Source organism: Sprattus sprattus (genome assembly GCF_963457725.1).
Source record: "Sprattus sprattus genome assembly, chromosome: 16".
Lineage (NCBI taxonomy): Eukaryota > Metazoa > Chordata > Actinopteri > Clupeiformes > Clupeidae > Sprattus > Sprattus sprattus.
Genome location: NC_137914.1, coordinates 19,644,195 through 19,666,675, shown reverse-complemented (window position 1 = coordinate 19,666,675; position 22,481 = coordinate 19,644,195). Strand labels below are relative to the sequence as shown.

At 38.9% G+C, this 22,481-nt stretch overlaps 1 protein-coding gene across 3 annotated transcripts in view; it reads right to left on the bottom strand.

Moving 5' to 3' along the window:
* Positions 1–2,209: 2,209 nt before the first annotated feature.
* Positions 2,210–22,481, bottom strand: part of cdk11b (cyclin dependent kinase 11B) — a 31,647-nt gene continuing 11,375 nt past the window's right edge. For 2 of the 3 annotated variants that reach the window (XM_080853723.1, XM_080853724.1), the window contains exons 6-20: positions 20,716–20,784; positions 17,796–17,938; positions 16,902–17,039; positions 15,974–16,069; positions 14,788–14,907; positions 14,559–14,630; positions 12,497–12,705; positions 9,920–10,010; positions 9,087–9,314; positions 7,490–7,611; positions 7,270–7,377; positions 6,931–7,047; positions 6,554–6,702; positions 5,703–5,892; positions 2,210–2,736 (exon numbers count right to left, since the gene is read on the bottom strand). In XM_080853723.1, the coding sequence (XP_080709849.1) occupies positions 2,644–2,736; positions 5,703–5,892; positions 6,554–6,702; positions 6,931–7,047; positions 7,270–7,377; positions 7,490–7,611; positions 9,087–9,314; positions 9,920–10,010; positions 12,497–12,705; positions 14,559–14,630; positions 14,788–14,907; positions 15,974–16,069; positions 16,902–17,039; positions 17,796–17,938; positions 20,716–20,784 (1,945 nt within the window). In that variant the 3' untranslated portion in view covers positions 2,210–2,643. The remainder of the gene's footprint in view (positions 2,737–5,702; positions 5,893–6,553; positions 6,703–6,930; positions 7,048–7,269; positions 7,378–7,489; positions 7,612–9,086; positions 9,315–9,919; positions 10,011–12,496; positions 12,706–14,558; positions 14,631–14,787; positions 14,908–15,973; positions 16,070–16,901; positions 17,040–17,795; positions 17,939–20,715; positions 20,785–22,481) is intronic. The other variant, XM_080853725.1, reaches the window with a different exon arrangement.

Below are 22,481 nucleotides of genomic sequence, written 5' to 3'. Positions count from 1 at the left end.
AAATCCTGACATCTCTGGTGACCTGATTAACTGTGATTTGTGACGTTATTTGCTTAATTTCTGCATATAGTTTACATGTATGGGAGAATCCATAAGCTCCTATACAATACTTATATATATACCCAGGGAAAAGGGTGAAGCTAAAACCAAATGCAGCTTGTAGATGACAAACCTTGTATGTGAAAGTTCCAGAAAACAGACTGGATTACATTGGGAAGTTTTTCTTTGAGAGGCATGAAATAGACCATTTTGGAAATCCTGACATCTCTGGTGACCTGATTAACTGTGATTTGTGACGTTATTTGCTTAATTTCTGCATATAGTTTACATGTATGGGAGAATCCATAAGCTACTATACAATACTTATATATACCCAGGGAAAAGGGTACATCGTGGGATCTTGAAGAAAACATCTGATACATACAGTACTGTGCAAAAGTTTTAGGCAGGTGTGAAAAAATGCTGTAAACTAAGAATGCTTTCGAAAATGGAAGTTTTAACAGTTTATTTTCATCAATAAACAAAATGCAGTGAATGAGCAGAAGAGAAATCTAAATTAAATCAATATTTGGTGTGACCACCCTTTGCCTTCAAAATAGCATCAATTCTTCTAGATACACTTGCACACAGTTTTTGAAGGAACTTGGCTGGTAGGATGTTCTAAACATCTTGGAGAACTAACAGCAGATCTTCTGTGGATGTAGGCTTCCTCAAATCCTTCTGTCTCTTCATGTCCAGACAGACTCAATGATGTTGAGATCAGGGCTCTGTGGGGGCCATACCATCACTTCCAGGACTTTTTGTTCTTCCTTACGCTGAAGATAGTTCTTAATGACATTTGCTGGATGTTTGGGGTTGTTGTCCTACTGCAGAATACGTTTGGTGCCAATTATACGCCTCCCTGATGATATTGCATGATGGATAAGTATCTGCCTGTATTTCTCAGCATTGAGGACACCATTAATCCTGACCAAATCTCCAACTCCACTTGCAGAAATGCAGCCCAAAACTTGCAGGGAACCTCCACCATGCTTCACTGTTTCCTGCAGACACTCATTATTGTACCGCTCTCCAGCCCTTTGGCAAACAAACTGCCTTCATCTACAGCCGAATATTTCTAATTTTGACTCATCAGTCCAGAGCACCTGCTGCCATGTTTCTGCACCCCAGTTCCTATGTTTTCGGGCATAGTTGAGTCATTTGGCCTTGTTTTCATGTCAGGGTATGGCTTTTTCGTTACAACTCTTCCATGAAGACCACTTCTGGCCAGACTTCTCCAACCAGTAGATGGTTGTACCTGGGTACCACTAGTTTCTGCCAGTAGAGCTGATGGCACTGCTGGACATCTACCGATTTCAAAGGGAAATAAGCTTGATGATTTTTTATCAGCTGCATAAGTTTCCTTGGCCGAACAATGCGTCTACGATCATCAACGTTGCTTGTTTCTTTGTGCTTCTTCAAAAGATCTTCAACTACACATCTGGAAACCCCCACCTGGGAGAGACCTTGCTGATGCAGTATAACTATGTTGTGTCTTGTTGCTGTGCTCAGTCTTGCCATGTATGACCTGTGACATGAAACTGTCTTCCACAACATCACCTTGGTAGCAGAGTTATGCTGTTCCTCACCCAGTTTTAAGCCTCCTACACAGTTGTTTCTGTTTCAGTTACTGACTGTGTTTCAACCTACAGTACATGTGAAATTGATGATCATTAACAACTGTTTGGTATAATTGGTTGGTATAATCTTACACCTCACTATAATCATGCAAAATCCCTGACTTTGTGTACCAATAAGAATTTATGCTAGTTTGAAGGCAAAGGGTAGTAACACCAAATATTGTTTTGATTTAAATTTTTCTTTTGTTCAATCACTTTACATTTTGTAAATTGATACAAAAAAAAATTGTTTACATTTTTGAAAGCATTCCTTAGTTGACAGCATTTTTCCACACCTGCATTCACGTGTGTACTCTGTTCCAACATCCACAGTTTGTTACAGGCTCTCCTGAAATCACAAGACTCAGTTGCACTTGCTGTTGTCTTGATTTATTTTTATGAAAGATAAAACTTTTTATGATAAATGCATGCATTAATTCAGAATATTTTACAAGGTACAAAATAAAAAAAGATACAATGTGATATGCCTCTAATTGCTGCATTGGAAAATGCTTTTGGGAAAATGGATTTTGAATGACTGGAGAGAGGAGTTTTCCAAAAACATTTTATTTTTAATAAAACATACCCCAGATGCTCATTCAAGACATCAATATCTGTGTAATGTGTTGAGCAGCAATGTTGGACATCCCACATCACATTAACACAGGTCCATTATTTTAGTAAAAAAAAAAAAAAAAAAAAGAAGAAGACAGGCAGGCAGACTAGAAATAAAGAAATAAACAGACTAACGCATTTACACAAAAGAGGAGCTGAATAAAAGTCTTTTTCTTGAATCCACGTCAGGGTTATGAAGGGTGCTGAATGAGTAAAGAGCCTCTCTAAGGAGATGTAGGGCGCTGAATGAGAGCCTCTTTAAGGAGATGTAGGGCGCTGAATGAGAGCCTCTTTAAGGAGATGTAGGGCGCTGAATGAGAGCCTCTTTAAGGTGTTCCCCATTTCCTCACTTGCTCATAGAAGCACTGGGTCAGAACTTCAGGCTGAAGCCGGGGCCTGCTTTAGATGCTCCCTGATTGGCCACAGTTAGATGGAACCCTGTGTCCTTAAGGTCATCATCCCCCTAGAGGAAGAAGCACAGACTTAGACAAACTTGGACAAATAAGTACCGTAATTCCCGGACTATTAAGCGCACCTGAATGTAAGCCGCACCCACTGAATTAAAAAAAAATACTTATTTTGAACATAAATAAGCCGCACTTGTCTATAAGCCGCAGGTTCCTACCGTTACATTGAAAACAAATTAACTTTACACAGGCTTTAACGAAACTCGGCATGACAAGAACAGTTAGTAGGCATGCAACGTATTCATATTTTACAAATATATAGCTTATTATAAGTGCTAAAGTGAACAATCGAGGATAAGTTAACACGCAGAAAGTGATGTTGCTCAAGAGCAGGATGATGACAATTTGGTTAAAAAGGGGGCACCTCTGTTTGGAACCGGTTTGAGTTCAAAATATCCGATCTCGACCATAAAAGAATAAAAGATAGTTGTGTCGCCGTGTTGTTTTAGCCAAAGGTGTAAGCACAAGCAACGTAAAACCATCATTCAATTGGCAGCCCGAACATTGTCTATTGTTTATCATATTTCATATTATCATTTTCACACACATAGGTAAGGTACATACAGTTGGCAGCTGCTAGCTTGTGATGAACTCGTATTAATATGTGTGAATATGAACTATTTCATACGAAGTTGCACAGGCACCCTGAGGGCTTATACCCCTTGCCATTATAATTTTATGAGTTAAATCGAGGATACTAGATGACTAGCTATCGTTTTATGCAACTGTAACTCTTCCATTGAAATCGTTTATGCTGAGGTTATTTAAAGTTCCCTTAGCTAGCACAGCAATTCGATAACCAGTAACAACCAGGAAACACAACTTAAGCTGCAGAGTTTAATTTTTCAAAATCATCTCACCATTGAAAAAGCAGTCTTGGGTTCTACGTGATTACAACCACTTGTGGAATGTTAAATGGCTACACATAGATATAAAACATACCTAAGAGAAATAATGGGAAATCGATAGAGCAAGGGCTCACTCTGATATCAATGTAATGTAAGCGAATATTGCTCATGCTTTAGTCTCCGCTCTTCGTCTAAAGCCAAATCTATTCTTGAGGTTCCAACATTTTTCAAAAGCAAGTTGGTTTTAAATGTGAATTGTCGATCAAGTTATTTTCTGTCCCGTCGTTTGAAGCATACCTGTTAGCTCCGGCATTGATCTTCCATTATTAAACATTCACGTTTCGATTTAAAGTCCAGTTTCAGGCTCTCGCACGCCCCCCTCATTTAGGCAGAGTTACTGTTTGCCTCCCCTCAGGCATTAAGCTTGTGAAAGTGGGAAAAATCCATAAATAAGCCGCGTCATTGTATAAGCCGCGAGGTTCAACGCGTGAGAAAAAAGTAGCGGCTTATAGTCCGGGAATTACGGTACCTGCACTTGGAACAACTCATTATTTCCTTTAACAGATTAAGTAGTGGGTTGTTTCCCCCACAACTATTCTTGATTTGCATTCTGTAATTAAATACAATGTTGTGAAATTCAGCTAATTGGTCATCATGGTGCTCTAGCTGTCCTTTCTGCGTATTCATCCACTGAAAATGGGAAACAGACTGAGCCATACATACACTATTCCAGCCAATACACATGTTGCTTCAGGAGCACAGAAGGTAGGGGTGTCATTTGATTAAGCAATACAGCATGAGTGGGAGTGGGGTAGGTAAGGGATAATCCCACGGGTGGTGTTCGGCCTTAGCCACCGAGGCCGCAGGCCGAGTGGCGTAGGCAACAACACCCGTGGGATTATCCCTTACCTACCACACTCCCACGAGTGCTATATTGCTTTTATAAAACAATTGTACAGTCAACAAATTAACATTTCAACACAAAGTTATTGATTAAAAATGGTTTATTTCGCCATTGTTTCTTCGCAACAAAAAATAGTTCCATTGTCAACATCTTGGTTTGGAATTTTAAGAATTTTGAATTAACGGTTATCATCAGCGCAAATTTTTCATTGCAGAGTGATTTATTATTAGCTGTGAAAAGTCCTGTAACTGTTGGTATGTTGACGAATAACCTATAGCATGGAACGTCTCTCGTCCAATCAAAAACAGCTAAATTACGTGATAGAACCCAATTGTTTAATAAAAAACAGTAATTAATAAATGATGTCAAAAAAGCAGTAAATAGCAAAGCAAAAGTCTATATTGAACAATAAGTATGATGTATTAGCCCATAAATAGGCTATGTGGTTAGATAGCTTATTAGCTCTGCAACTCAAAGACCCTTCCTAAGATAAAGTTAGACATGTATATTTTTCCTTGGTTGTAAATGAAAACAAATGTGAACCATATGGGGGCATTTTGACTAGCGATGATGAAACACCATCAAATCCTTGTTTCTCAATATTTCCAATTCCAGCGCGCAATTATGTTGTGCTTTTGGCAACATAAAAAAGACTTTCTTTCACTAAATTGGTAGTATATATAAATCTGTATGTAGACTTGCCATTGAAGTAAAGTTTCTATGCCACATGCCATGGCAGTGTGATGTTTACCACACATTAATGCCAAACAGATACTTAAATGAACGTTATTTAATGAAGACCACATTTTATTTATTCCTGAGTAACCTCTCATAGTTTGTCTAAAACTAGCGAGCTAACTAATTCAAGAAGTCAGACTTCACCACCAAGACCTACAGTAGCACCAATCAAATCTTGCTATATTGGGAACTGATGTAACCCAAAACCGCCTTATTCATTTAATCTGCCTCTACTAAATTAAATGTTTTTCTCCAGGCTTGGTTTCTTCCAGGTTTTTCATGACCATACAAACCCTTGAGAGTGTGTGTGTAAAGGAGGAACTGTGCGTGGTGGTGGCTACTTTGTGCGTTTGTTGCATAGTTCTATACATGCAGGTGGCATTCTGTGCCTCTCCCTATGTTCGGTTTCATGTACACAATAAAACTGTTGAGGAGTGTGATGATTGCATGTTGAAGAAGCTTTAGTTCTTACCAGCTGGGCGTAGCCGAGGCCTCCTTCAGGGGGTCTGGGGCTCGTGCCCCTCTTGACCCGCTGCTGCTCACTCTTAGCAGGCCACGTGGGGAACATGGACGGCTCGATGGGGAGCGGGGACTCACGGAAGTACTCGTGTTTCAGAGCCTCCTCTGCCATGATGCGCTTACTGGGGCAGTATGTTAGGAACCTGGGGAGAGAAAAGGGATGTAGAGAGGAACAATGGTTGCAAGAAGATCTTTTCACAGCATTGTTGCCACTAGCATGCACTACTCATTTACTCATACACATTTTTAGTACGGTATGCTTTGGACACGTGATGACATCTCATTAAAACAATCAAGTTATGTTTTAATCAGATAATAGAGTAATGTCCCCAGACTCCTCCTAACCCAACGCCTTCTCCATCCCATCTCTGCCACTGGAGTGAGGGCATTCCCGTTGAGGTTCAATTAGTGAACGGTTTGAACATGTTAATAATGTCAGTTTCCATGACTGGTACCAATACCTGAATCCCCCAGAGCAAGCACACTGCTGGTGGAAAGGAACCCTCATTTCCCAAAAAAGAACCATGAGCAGAACCCAATGAGTAGATAAGACATTTATAGACACTACAGGTGATGGAAGCCACAAGTCGGTATCATAAGCTTGATATGGATTGTCAAACTCCACACTTTTTTGTAACAGTACCAAAACTGAAAAATAATCCGTACCAAATCAATTTTGGAACAATTTATCTCTAGATTTAACTAGCTGACATGACTGGAGCAAGCAGATGCTCTTAGCTGGACTGCCATTGCTCTGCTGCATCTCCATGTCCTGTCACTGAGTGAACTACAGTTCCTACTTACTTGTTCATCAGATCAAAGCCTTGATCTGACAGAAGAGCTCCAAAGCGCTTGCGGAGGTTGTTGTAGGGGTACTCTGTGAAGGTCATTTTCTTTACTGCTGGAAGCTCATTGTAACCAGGCCAGATCTTCTCACTAGGGGAGCCCAAATCCTGGGGGATATAGAGAGAACGTTAGTGAGGTGAAGAAATGAAGGCTAATTCATGGAAGTTTTAGTGTATTATGTGATCGACACAAACACACACACACACAAACACACACACACACACACACACACACACACACACACACACAATACTGTATATGTTTGGCATCACGGACTGGTTTGACATGAACACCCTCTGGTGTGAACATGACCTTCACAGAATATTCATAGGTACCTTAAAAATTTTGTTGATCTGGTCAATTTCAGACTTCCCTGGGAACAGAGGTTTCTGAGTGAGCAGCTCACCGAAGATGCAGCCCACAGACCACATGTCCACTGCTGTGGAGTACTCCTGTGAGACAAACAAGAAGATTAATATTAGAATTAGATATCTTATAATATCATTCATATTTATATTAGAAATAGATATGTTAGAATAGAATTCATACTAATATATTTGTGCGGGTCCTTTGGGACCCAACAGAGCCAGATCAACTGGCTGATTAGTTTCCTCAGTAAAATCACAGTTCACAGCAATGAATGACACACATTTCCATGAAACAGTTCCACAGACCTTTGCTCCGAGTAGAAGGTCTGGTGAGCGGTACCATAGAGTCACAACTACTGGTGTATAGGGTTTCAGAGGAGAGCCGTACTCCCGGGCCAAACCAAAGTCTCCAATCTATATAATTACAAAAACACATTACACATACATTGGGTTTTTTCAGCACATGTAGTAAATTACCACATTAGGTGACACACATGTCTGTGTATTTCAGTTAAGGAAGACACACTTTTAAGATGCCCTTGTGGCTGAGAAGCAGGTTGGATGTTTTCAGGTCGCGATGGAGGATCCAATTGTCATGAAGATGGCGGGTACCCCGTAGCAACTGTATCATCAAGGTTTTAACTTCACCTGTTTGACAGACATTTTACAAGGTTAACATACTTTTGGTCAATAAAGCTAGACATGGTCTTTCCTTGGGATGTATGGAGTTGGCATAAAGTAAAGGCTTGCTCACATGTAACATGAGTCAGCAATTTACTCATATGTTCCAAGTGGCTACAAATAGCCCATCACATTTCAGCAATGGCAAATAGCCATACTTTTCAATACGATTCAATTAACCACATTTACTAAATTTGTTGGAATCATTTTTTAGTTTTAGGCAATTAATCTGCTTTGTATGAAATTTGATCATTTGATCACCACCAGGCCTCGATCACTGAAAGGTATCAAAGGGATTTAAATTTAGAAGATAAGATGCATTTCATTTTCATTTTCTTTTGTTGTCATTCAACACGATATAAGTTAATAAGCAGTAGGGGTGGGGGGGAAAAAATAGATTATTTGATTTTTCTCGATTCTCTCTAAAACGATTCTCTCTCGATTCAGAAAAGTTCATAATCCATTATATAATTTAAAAACACATCCATTTTATGTTGAAATGCAAGCTGCATCAATTATTGGATTGTTCATAGAAAGTCAAAATTGTGACAAGGAAAAGCTTTTTCTCTAATAAAAAATAGAGAAGGTATTTCATCTGTTGATTTTCTTTAATTATCAAACACAAAGTAGGAAGTGTAGCAAAGACTCTGAGTAGCAAACTCAAATGTTTTAAAAGTCGAAATGGATTGATAATCGTTTTATCGGTTTAGAATTGATCATTTTTTTTACACATCCATTTTATGTTGAAATGCAATTATCGATTGATTATCGATTATCAATTAGAAACCGATAAAACGATTATCGATGCATTTCGACTATTGAATCATTTGAGTTTGCAACTCAGTCTAAAATCACTTCCTACTTTGTGTTTGATAATTAAAGAAAATCAACAGATGAATTACCTTCTCTATTTGCTTTATTAGAGAAAAAGCTTTTAATGGTCACAATTTTGACTTTCTATGAGCAATGCAACAGTCGATGCAGCTTGCAATTCAACATAAAATGGATGTGTAAAAAAAAATTAAATAATAATTGTATTACAAAATCGATTTAAAATCGATAATCGATTTAAAATCGAATCGTTGACCTCTGAATCGATTTCGAATCGTGAGGTGCCAAGAGATTCCCACCCCTAATAAGGAGGATTATAAATGTATGAATACACTTGCCGGGTGTTGTTTAGTCAAGCACCTATATTATATACAGTCATTTCTAAAACTACAACTAGTCAATTCTCTACACTCTTCTCAGTAAGTCAAAATACACAACCTGTCATCTAACAACCTGATGGCAAGGACTGATAGCAAAGCTAGGTACCAAGGTCTTTGTGCAGATATGGTATTGGGACAAGGTCCAACTTCCCATCTTTCAAAAGCCCTCCCATGGCAAAATGGATGCAAACATTGGAGCTTAAACTTGTTAGACAGAGTGAGTGGTTTCACCTGGAAGAAAAGGCTGTTTCATAGTCTCCATGAGACTCTTGAGGTCGTGTTCCACATAGTTCATCACGATGTAGATCTTGTCCATGTTGCTACCAACAACTATCTCCCGCACAGTCACAATGTTGGGGTGCTGGGCCTTTAGGATAGTGTTGATCTCCCGCAGAGACGTAATGGGGAACCCCTCCTTCTCCTTTTCCATCTTCAACCTCTTCAAAGCTACTATCTCATCTACAAGCAAAAACAGTTTTTCAATCCATTCATGGAGATGAAATTACTGCCTGATTAGTCATTTCTAAATCTACTTCTAATAATTTCTCTACACTCTTCTCAGTAAGTTTAAGAACAAGACAGTAGAGAAGATGATATTACCACAGTGGAATAGTTAAGGATTAGTCAACAAGTCAGACTGATACCTTATTCTTTAGCTGACCACATACTATATATACAATATTTGGCTATCTCAATCTCATTCAGAGCACATAACATGGATTATAATTCTCTCATTTATCTCACTATACAAAGGATCATGATCACAAAACCCCACAGAAAAGAGTCTCTCCATTGCATGCACCATCCTCATGCATGCTATCTTCAGGTCCTGGATGCTTTCAATGATAACTTGTGTATATATTTGAGAAAATTCCAAATATGGTTGTAGATACAATAAGTTAATTAATTTTCAGGTTCCAAGCACATATGCCAAAAAATATCAAAAACCTACAGTCATTTTTTTTATGATTAGTTGGTCTTCAGCCCTGGTTTACTGAGAAAAATAGCTTTATTCTCTTGATGTGATTCATTTTTGGAAAAAAATACACAATATGTGCAGCTACCTGTTTTTTTGTCTTTAGCTCTGTACACCACGCCATAGGTTCCCTCCTCAATGCGATTCAGACACTGGAACTCCTCAACACTGCGACAGCCCTGAAACAACACAAAATTTATATTAGGACACAAAGGACTTCATTAATACAAACATAAAATTATAGTGAATACAATTTTGGAAATTATGGCAAATGTGGTCAAGTAGCAGCATATATACATTTCAAACTTTGTAGATTAAGCAGTTCTTGAGAACCCACAATGCATCAGATATAGTGTTTACAAAATTAACACAGAATGTCTTTATACAAGATTTTATGACGTTCAATCACAAGGCATGACCCCCAGAGTAGATATGGTTAACCTGATCGTATCAATGATTTGACGAGCCAAAATTCCTTTTCCAAAATTTTAGTGTACGTTTGTCTGATTTGCATGAAATGCTTTGTGCACTGCAGCATCTTCAAACAGCCTATGATAAGTCGGCAAAGACACATTTTTACAAATGCTAGAATGGCAATTAATTGAATAGCCGAAAATTATGTGTACAGTTCGTAAGGACTTTAAGGCAAAAGGAGATTAGAAGATGGACTAAACCATGACGGAAGAAAACCCATTGAGGATTGTTGTAAGGCTATATTGTGCCGATTTTTTTTCAGTACATAGCTTTTGTGTCCTTATGAATTATCTTAGAAATGTTGGCAAATTTTTACAGTTGAAATTTGATGGTTGTTGGCGGCCATTTTGATAAGAGAACTAATTGGTACTTGACAGCCAATGTGGCAAAATGTAAATTGTATGCATAACATTTAAAAAGAGTATCTAGCTGAATTCTTGAGATATTGCAGTTTCAGTTTATGTTTCAGTTTGTTTGCATCGCCCTCATATGTAATTTCACAAAATGTTGCGTGCATCCAAGGAATGTGGTGGTTTTTATGTTTCCTAAAGTTTTGACATTTACATCAGATATTAGCCAAGTAAATATGGGCCTCAGTTTTAAATTTAAGTGGCTAGTCCCATGATGCAAGAACTGGTATTTTTTGCAACTGAGGCCCCCCTAAAGTTGCAGAGTGTAGTTCACTTTTACACCAAATTCATAAATACACACATATTTGTTGACAAGCTTAAGGATATGGAACAGGCCTAACACTGGTAAGGACAACACCAGAAGCCTGACAAGGACTGACAAGGTAGAGTGAAATTACAAGATTTCTTCACAGATATTACGGCATAGTTAAATTTATTGTGAGATTGGGCATGAACGCTAACATAACCAAAATTTGTTTGTTTTGCTGAAATATGTGTTTCAACGCTAAATACATTGGACTTCATTCTCAAACATTTTCTTAAGTGTTTTCTTAAATATCTTGTTATGAACTTCGAAAGACCAACCTAAGAAAAGATCTCCGCCTGACTCATGAACGCCTAGAAATGTGTTCTTAAACTGCCAAAGTGTTCACTGTTTCTTAAATTGAATGTACAATCTCGTGCACCTTATTTGCATACAGAAACGCCACCCAGCTCCTTATAAGGACATGCAACTGAAGAGACGTGTGCACAATCCACAGGCAACGCAAACGCAACTTCAGACTGATCAAAATCATGTCAAAGTGGAAAGCGAGCACCGGTCAAGCAAACACAGAACTAACTTCACGGTGCAGAGGTGGAGGTTCTGTTACGAATGTATATGTGTCCATTCTATTCCACTATGGCTATTTCCACGTGATTGAGTTTAGTGGTTATTTATTTATTTATTTCACTGCCATTTGCAGTGTTCGCGTAGTGCTTTTATCTATTTTAGGACATCATGCTGCCTCGGTCTTGGAATCATGACTATAAATGTGAAACGTCATTGTTAATGATACAAATATTCTCGTATTTATTATTAATAATAAATAATAATTATTTAGTCTATAGAATTGATGTGAACGCAATCACCAACAATTTCTCTCAAATTCAGTCTACATGAACATGGGCGCACTCCAATCTGGACTGCTATTTAGGCAAGTCCTTGGCTATGCGGCGGTAACTACAGCCAGCATCAAAAAGTGCCTTTATTCAAACCCGTTGCTCACTCATTAGCTCATTCTTCACCTTAGCCATGTTCAAAGAGCAACATTTGCTTCAAGACTGCCTCTAGAGGCTTTGAATCTATACCAATTGGTGGTGTGGCCTCAGTGACAAAACCCTTATGAAAACTTTCATCAATGCCAGAATTATCCCAGGAACTTTGTAAGTGAATTAAGAAGAATTTTCTTCTTTACTTTTTCTTAACTGCGTTCAAAAATGAGGTCCATTGTTTTCTAAGCAGTGGAGACTGATCAAACCTTTTGCCCAGGGATGAATTTATTTGGATGCTAGCCTGATGTTGAAGCTGATATTGTAGGGTAAAATTTGTCCTTTTCTACAGTTTCTTTGCAGTTTTTGAGGTAAAAAATTGGACTTAAAATAGGGCCCAGGTTGAAGAATCCTGAACTCAAAGAAGACCATCTATTAAGAAAACAATTAAATATATATATAAAAATATATTTTGCTGTATTAATTAAATGATAGGGAGCGAGTGCAAAACAAGACTCAGCCAATCTCACCTGAAGGGCAGGAAGGTACTTAGGCAGCTCTTTCTTCAGCTCCACTGGAGAAAGCGGGGGGGAACTGGGAAGGTAAATCTCTTCAGGTGTGGCTGACTGTGTGTGGGACTGTGGTGTGACTTCGTCACCGCCACCATCATCTTCATCCAGTTCCTCATCATCATCCTCTATACTCTCCCCAGAGTCATGGTCAAAACGTGACTCCAGTACTAGGAACAGAAGCACAGTTACTGACAAGCTCTCGCTCACCATCTGAGCAGTTAAAGGTAACAGTGTACACATGCATTGCTGCTGCCTCAAGGAGCAATTTCATACCACAATCTAGTCGTCCTGCATAAGTTATTTAGATTTACTGGATACACCAATGAGCCAAATCACTATGACCACCCACAGATGAAGCAATGAACCATGAACTAGCAACAGTGTGTTAAGTGCCCAAGTGTTACTGATACATGAAGGCAGCGACTAAAGCCACCTGATCTGCTCTGAACTCACAGAAGTGCTACTGTGTGTTAAGTTGCCAGAGATTTTTATGCTTTGTTCAGGGAGAATATGTCACAACCCACAGTGCATCTCTCCCTGCTGTGTATGGTGCGGAATGCCCCAATGCTTTGGCCTTTTTTAGTACGCAACCTGCCATACTGTACACATCGTTCAGGAATGGTTCAAAGAATATGACAACTAGCTCAAAGTCTTGTCCTGGCCTTCAATTCCCCAGATTTCAATCTGAACGAGCATCTGTGTTGGAACAAAAACTCCAATCCATGACTGCTCCACCTTGCAACTAATATGACTAAGAATTTGCTGCTAATGTCTTGGTGAACATCTTCTGAAGGTACCCTTGTAGTAAGGTCACCTTGTAGTTGAGGTGTTTTGGCAGCATGCTGAAGACCAACAGTATATTACGCGGTTGGACAGGTTTTGACCCATCAGTGTATATTTATATGTATATAATTGGCATGCGCGGTGCATAAGGAATACTCCTGTAGAAGCTGGCAGTGTTTAGGTTGTGAACTACAACGCTTCTTGAAAGCATTGGACAGAACGGGGGGTGTAATTATTATTAAGCTCAAAATAAATAATACAAAAATAAATACAAAAAAAAACTTTCACCAGAATTGTGCATAGTTCCTTTAGTAGAGGAGGTGTCCACAACATTGGCTAGTTGTTGACTAGCGAGCTAAATGATTTCATACTCCACATTCCAAAGTAGAAAGTTAGTTTGTCCCTCTTTTCCACTTGATGACAGAGACTAAAGACTACATGTAGCATGAAAAGCATGTGATTGAAAGATTTGGGTGATCATCTGCATCCACACACATCCACAACCTGACCCCTATAGATCTTCATTTACGCACTTCAGCATTTGACATAAGGCACAGGCTGAAATGTTGCTGATATTACAGCTAAACAGCAAATCAAATGAAGCCATGTTTTTGACTCATGAGGTAAAAAGTGGTATTACAAGATGAGTTATTATTTGGTGATCTGCCACACCTGATGTAGACCAACAAAGGCCTGATTGCCTGCAGTGAGCAGGGAGATATACAACATGCAGTGCTGTGAGTACAATGGTGAAGGAATAGGAACATATGTCCCTCAATATCTACTATACATCTGTGCAGGGGTTGCGGTCAGAAACTGCATAGCTGCTCTTCGTCAGGCCAACTTGAGAACTTAAGACACCTTTAATTCTGAGAACATCCCTATTTCTCCATCAGCTATTAAGTGCTTTGAAACAAGTGGTGTTGCCAGAGAGAAAGGATCTGAAATGCCCAAAACCAGGGCTGATTACCTGCTGAAAGGTACAGCTCTCAAAGACACGAGAAAAAGCTTACAAAACTGTCAGCAGAATTCAAGACCTCAGAAAAAACGACGCTTTCGAGAAAACTTTGTGACCAATGTGATGTCACTCAAATTCTAATTAGGCCTGCGAAAAAATGCACACAAACAAACCGCTAGACATCTACATGAAGCACATCACGAACACATCACGTTTTACAACAATGGCACTTACTCAGATTATGCATGTTCTTTATTTTAGCTGTAGGTACATTTCTACCTGTAAGAGGGAGGTTGCCATTTTCTTTCTCCTCTTCCCCCTCCTCGGACGGCTCCTCCTCTGTAATATCATCTGAGTATGTAAAAGGACAAGCATACATTTACGAACCAGAAACTGAATATTCTAACGTATAAAGTATTTTGCTTTAGGAGGACAACAAATCTATTTGTCTTCTGTGTTTGAGAGCCAAAGTCACCCTAAGAAATTGTGTCAGTGTGCGTGGGTTGACCTGCACTTTGTTCTGATCCAGCTGAGTTTGAAGCCGACTCCTCTTCTTCACTATGGCTGCTAGACTCATCATCTTCATCATCGTCGTCATCATCATCATCTTCTGAACCTGAGCCAGAACCTAATTCAAGAAATACATACAACGAAAATAAAAGATTGTTATATATATAAACTGTGTATAAACTGACCACTACACAATTCAACACTTCTGAAATGGCTCATGAATACCATATGTTATGGATAGCCCATAGATCACCTTAGTTTGTTTTTAATTGTTATTTTTTATCTTATGTTTTCTAAGTTGCTTTGGATAAAACTATAAACCTATAACTATAACCTTAACCTTCAAGGGAAACATCTGAATTTTTCAGGCAGGCAAGCCAGCAAGAGAAAATAAGCTGCTGGTTTTCTCCAGTGACAGGCTCGTAAATGTTTGGAGTGTTGTTTCCAGCAGGAAAATGCTCCATGCCACACAGCCAGACCAGTGAAGGTGTGGATGAAGGACCACCAGATAAGGACCCTGTCATAGCCAAAAAAATTCCCAGACCGAATCCCATTTAAAACCTCTGGAATGTGATCAAGAGGAAGATGGATGGTCACAAGCCATCAAACAAAGCCGAGCTGCTTGAATTTTTGCACAAGGAGTAGCATAAAGTCACCCACCGGCAATGTGAAAGACTGGTGGAGAGCAAGACACATGAAAGCTGTGATTGTAAATCAAGGTTTTTCCACCAAATATTGATTTCTGAACTGGGTTGTTTACCGCATCTTTTTTGCTATTTAGACCAATTGTCATTTTTCTGCAAAAAAATGCACTAAATGACAATATTTTTATTTGAAATTTGGTAGAAATGTTGTCAGTTGTTTATAGAATAAAACAAAAATGTTCATTTTACTTTATCTCATACGAATAAATAGTAAAACCAGAAAAACGATTCATTTTGAAGTGGTCTCTTAATATTTTCCACGGCTGTATTTGTATCATATACTCATGTGGTTATCTTTATCATCTTTATACATTTTTAAAATCCTTCATTAGTTTGCCATTCATCTCTGAAGCCCTGTGGGAGCAGGAGCTGAGTGAGAAGGTCAGTTTTGGAGCAGAATTGTATTACGTGTGTGTGTGTGTGTGTGTGTGTGTGTGTGTGTGTGTGTGTGTGTGTGTGTGCGCATCAGTGTTAAATTACCCATTGAGGACTCTGCAGTGCTGGTCTTTCTCTCACTGTCACTGATATCCTGCAGGTCGGAGAGCAGATCTCGGTCTTCTGGCTTTTCATCTTTCACTACATATCAGAGAAGAGACAGAACGTTTACATTCAAATAAACAGTGCCCCATCTCCCAATGTCTCTCATGACTGGCAATTCTGTAGTGGCATCATTCTGTAGCTAATGAGGGTTCTGCTAATTTGTTCTTTCCCTTTAATTTTTCTAATTAAGCAGTTTCTAATACTGGCTTTGATCATGCTTTAATTAATTGTATTCGTTTACAAAAACAAAACAAAATGAAAGAAAAGCTAGAAAGCTTGCTGGGATGTAAAAATACATGTAAAAACGTCAGAAAGACAACAGGAAGTCCTTTCACTGTTTGCTAGAGGTTATCAAAGAAGAAATGAATGGACTGAATGGACCTGTGGTTCATTGAGCATCTACATCTGCGCATCTACATAGCTAGCCAAGCTAACCTGACAGTACATTGCTTTAATTCAATCATGCTTACTTTTCCAGCAACCGAAAACATTTTTGCTGGTTGGATACCAGACACAAACACTGATTTAGTTCATTTGTAGCCCTCTAAGCTTAGAACTGCCAGTAAACATGCAGGGGTGGATCATATAGTTATAAATCTGGATATAAGTGGTCTAGACCTTTATTTGCAAACTCAATGGTAGGGATTGGATACGTGTAAGCTTTGTAGTTATTTTTGTGACTTTGAAAATGGCCAGCATCCATGGGTGGGTGATATCCATGGTAGCCAACCGATCTTACAGCCTTTTTGGGTTAATGTTAAAACATGTTGTGATCATGTAACTGCTATATTGCTATAGGAAAATTTTGCAATAATTAAACTACGGATAACTGTAGAGGATCTAAGCGATTCCATTTCTGATTACTCACAAATCCTGTCTTGATCCCCAGGTTCGAGTCTGTCGCGGTGATTACGGTTGGGGTTGAGGACGGGGCTGCGGCTGCGGCTGCGGTGTCTTGGTTTGACCTCATACTCTTCCGCTTGTCCACGGTGGTGTAAAGGAACTGCTAGGGGAAACGGGACGCTGACGTCAGTTATCGACCTTTAGACATCTGTAGACAAAACTAAGTTCTTGCATGATGTAACCAAAGAAAATATGTAGCATAGTATACAGAGGGGTTGTAACTGATGGCATGGCATGGTAATGGCAGACAGAGGGAGGCATGCTAAAATGTGTGGTTTTTGCAGAAAAGGTTGGTGGAAAAAGTCAGTGGCATCGTTTGCAATGCCGAGAAGTCCATAAATCTTACTTCTAACAAGCTGCTTGGGACGTTGCAGCCGTTGCAAATCTGAATGGCTTTCTGAATCATGTTATCTGACTGAGCCAGCCAGAAACAAACTGACTGGGTAGTTATTGGGTTTACCAAAATGTAGCACTGCGTCACTGAAAAAGTGAGTTTTTCATAATATATTCCCTTAAATGTAGGATTTTTTGACCAGGTGAGTCAAATAAGGTCTGACACATGAAGGATTTCATGAAGGCTACCGCTTTCTCCTCCCCATGGCTGACTGGTATTTTAACCTAAACCCTGTGTTGCTATTTAGTAATTCTGGTGATTCTATTGCTGGACACTTAAGTAACTCCCTGCAAGAATACACTGGAATAAATCTCCAAGAAATGTGACTTGTCTCTCTGGTCCATTCTTTAAACATTGGTGTGAAGTTTTAATTATCAAATTCATTGTAAAGGGATGAGACTGATTCTACTTTGCAATAATCATTGTTGTTATTGGAGATTTGTCTGTTATGTGAAGTGTTCAGACCTTCTCTTCTGGAGTCCCTGTCTTTCCGCCGGTCGTCTCCCCCCCTCCTCTCGCGTTCCTTGTGATCGCGCTGCTCCTTCTGCAGCTGCTCCCTCTGTTTCCTCTCCCGCTCACGCTGCCGCTCCAGCTGCTCCAGCCTCTCTCTGAGCCAGAGGTTGTGGGAACAAAAGGGATTCGGTGAACAATCGTCTCCATCATCGAAAACAGCAGTACCATACATGTTACACCTTCCATAAACACTCAGGCAGGACAAACATCTAAGCAAGCAGAATTGTCCTGCAACTTAAGGTATTACATGATGAAGGAGCAACTCTAGGGAACAAGCTGGAGGCTGGAACTCTCCGACTAGGTAACAAACCCATTACACCTTTTTTTTTTTAAAGGTTTCAATAGAACTCATAAGCACTTACTCAAGGGCAAGATTATTTATACATGAAAACATTTTAAATATGGCAATATGGGAATATCGCACTCAAAAGCTACAGTTAATGTCCTTAAACAAACGGGTGTTATTTATCCCTATTTCCTTTCCGAGAGAAACCATACCTTTAATTTTAAATTAAGACACTAATTGCACTACATACCTGTTTATCAATAGACCTAAACTGCCGCCTAGTTAGATTAAGAATTTATTTTTAAATATTTGATAACTACTCAGTTTTCATACCCCTTATAGGCATTTGGTACTAAGCTTCTTTGTTACAAAGTTGAGGCTTAAAAAAGAAATGTTTCAGTTTTGCTGTAATAGCACCCAAACTTTGCACTTCTTAACTGCTGAATTGCTGATTCTGCATTTTTCAATATGAAACATATTTTCAAGCTTGAAAACCACATATTTGTATTGTCAAATTTATACCTCTGTTGATAACTGAATTAATTTGCTCCTAGGCAGAATTTTTTTCTCTCAGTTACCAACAACTCAACAGCCAGAATTGCCAGCAACTTGCTGACAGAATTTTATAACTTGTTGACAGAATTTAGTTTGATAGTCATTGAAACTCTGGAAATGACAGTACAGTCTCTTCCTGCTTCTCCACGCAGCAGACTTTTAATATGGTAAATGTATCATTCTTAAGTCCCTGAAATCTGCTCTGTTATAAAGTCGCAACTTAAAAAGAAGAATCAAGATGATTATTCCGGGTTGAACAATTACTGGCCCATATCAAACCTACCAAAATCAATGAAAAGGTAGTTTTTAAATCAACTAACCTTCTTTATTAAGTCAAATGGCTATTTTGAGAACTTTCAGTCAGGTTTCCTCAAAGCACTAAAACAGGTTTCATTAAGGTTTGAAATGACATGCACCGCAATACTGACATAGGCAAAAACATCAATCATAGTGTTATTGGACCTCAATGCAGCCTTTGAAACTGCTGATTACAATATAATAATAATAAATAATATAAACTTGTCCAAAAAAGTTTGGAAATGTGTGTTTGATCGATTATTTCTCTGCTGTTACCATGCTAATTGGCATTGTATTTTATATCGTTGGTAAGCCTGTTTATTTGCCTTTACAATGATGTCCAGCTTGTAAGAATCATGAATTTGTGGGATGAGCAGCACAGCTTATTATGTAGGTAGCCCCCAAGTCAAATTTGCCAAAATGTTCTATTCTCCTGTTTGTATTGACTCTTGTTTTGAGTTGTTTGCTGGATTGGATGAAGCTCTCAATCCGTAACAAGGGACAAACAAGACAAACTGAAAATGTTACACTTTATTCATGTAATACACCGTCAGGGAGACAATGGAATGGCCGGCCATGAGTCCAGACCTCAACACAATAGAACACTAGTGGGATCAGCTTGGGGGTGCTTGTTACGTCCATGAACATTTTGTGGCCTGTGTATACCATCCTGTGTTCCGTGTTTTGCAGACAGCCCAGCAAGCGGCCTAATTGCTGCTTCCCTATTGGGTGGGCGGCCGGAATCAGTCCGTTAAAAGGCGCTTTTTGACGTCACCCTCGTTGCCTCGCCTAGGCCGCCCGACATTCCACCAGTATCGGAGTGAGGGTCCGAGATGGAGGCCCAGGATTCCTGGAGGCCTGTTTCTTAAGGCCCGTTTGTTTCTTTGTTACTTTGAGCTTTTGGGTTGTTTCTATTTTGTTGTCTCACCGTTTTTCCTTGATTTAATATTTTTTTTCATTATTCAATATAAGTTAGTTTAATTAGTTAGTTTAATCATAATAAATTATCGTTTATTTTTCCCTAATCCGACGTTGTCTGCCATGTCCTTATTCCCTCCAACTTGTTTTTGTTTACGTTGTCTGACCCTAGCCAGGCACGTAACAGTGCTGTACGTGTTAAAGTGACCAACACAACCACGATGGCTGACTTGCGACAAATGTGCCATCCCAGAGCAGTGTTTTACCAGGCTGGTGACCAACATGAGGAGGAGGTGCCAAGCTGTTGTGGCTGCGTATGGATATTCACAGGCAACTGAGGTCCCTGACAGTGTAAAATGAATAAAGTGCATAATTGCCAATATGTCTTGTTTGTTCCTTGTTACTGATCGAGAGTTCAAACATCCAATCCACCAAGCAACTGAAAACAAGAATCAATATCAACAGGAGAATACACTGTTTAGCATTTGCAGAACATTTTGGCAAATTTGACTTGGGCGCAACCTACATAATCAGCTGTGCTGCTCATCCCACAAATGCATGATCCTTAAAAGTTCAACATCATTGTAAAGGAAAATAAACAGGCATTCTAACTATACAAAAATACAAAGCCATTTAGCATTGAAACGACAGAGAAATAATCGACCAAACTCAAATGTCCATACCTTTTTGACGTTATATATACTTTGACACTGTTGATCATAACAAATTACTACACAGACTGGAACATTGGGTTGGATTATCAGGTAGGGGGTTATCAAGTGGCACAGGCAGGAGCATCTTTGTGGGAAACTACACCTCATGAGCTCCGTCGTGCCTTTAGCTCCAGCAGGGTTGACAACTGCAATGGTCTTTTCACAGTCCTCCCTAAAAAAGACGATTAAAAATACTTCAACTTGTGCAAAATGCAGCTGCCAGAGTTCTTATGAAAACAGGAAGATCTGACCACATTACACCAATACTTAAGTCCTTATACTTAAGCTTACTTATGCTTTTGGTAAGTCACAGAATTGACTTTAAAGCACTGCTGCTTGTTCATAAATCATTAACTGGGACAGGACCAAACCTTCAGCTGTCCACACCTGCTAGACCTCTCAGATCACTGGAGAATAATGTGTTGGTAGTACCCACTGTCAAAACTAAACACAGCAGCCTTTAGCTGCTATACTGCCCAGCTCTGGAATCAACTTCCTGATGACATCAAAGGTGCCCCAACTGTAGCCAGTTTTAAAGCTACTCTTCACAGATGATCAAATGCACTCTACTTTTAACTAAACTGTTATAATGCACTCTACTTTGATTTATTTAACTGTTATAATGCACTTTCATTCTGGAAGTAGACCTCTAGTCTTTCCCAACAGGCAATTGACATATGGGGCTCACGGTGAAGCCCTACTAGCAGGCCTTTATTGAGGCTCTACTCTCTGTCCTAGCTACATCTCGGGCCTTCATCTGAACATGGCTATTATTGATACCATTGGTCTATTTGGTGTTCCTCAGTGTTTTTATTCTATTTGATGTACCTTGTACATTCTTTTAATTATGTTTTTATTTACTTACCATGTGTTTTTTTTTTATGCTCTTCTAACTGTTAGAATGCAAATTGATACTTTGTTATCATCTTTTTGTTTTGCTCCTTTAGCTTTTATTTATATAAAAAACATTGAATTGCCTTTATGTACGAAAGGTGCTTCATTTAAAAAACTAGCCTTGCCTTACTGGTTTATTAACATACATATGTATTTATTCTAGTCATTTTTGTCTCATTCTATCACTTTAACTTACAAACAGATTATAAAAAACAGAATATACACAACTAAACACAGCTTGCAATCTCAGAACAATAACAACATTTTAATCATTTTTGATTTTCTTTTCTGTTTTGTCTATTTAGTCTTACTCCCTGAAACGGGACCACTAATTTCTGTCCCCTGCAACTCCACTTCACCAGTTAGTGTAAAGACCTGCTGTTTGTAGAGGCAGGAGGTTCCAATCAGATGGAGCTTAAATGTCATTCACATATTTGCAAAAGGAACTTATTGCACAATAAATAAAATAATATTTTCTATGTACTATTCTTTGATAGTAGTTTGGACACTCTGCACTGCTTAAAAACCTTTACAGTACACAAATGTAAATGTTTATTACACTCTAAAAATTATATTTTTTGGTACCCAAATCTGTCTTTTCTGTTCAAACAGTGTGCAGCATTACATGGAGCAAAGATAGGAATTGGGACTTGTTCAGAATACTTTAACCACATATACTTAAGGCTACTCTAGCGTCTGATGATGCTTAAATTAAAATAGCAATTCACCTCTCCCCCTTTCTAACTCTGATGTTGCAATTATTTAAGTAGGGGCACATATGCTATGTGGAATTAAACTGTTTGGATATAGCCTGTGATCACACTCATAATATGACTACCAAGCATTTTTTCTTTGTTTTTCTACATTAGCGGAATGATGAATAATTCACATCCAACCAGTCTAGTCAGGGGTGTGGTTCTCGAATAATGACTGAGGTCTTTGCTGAATCACGTGATATAATAAATAATGACGGAG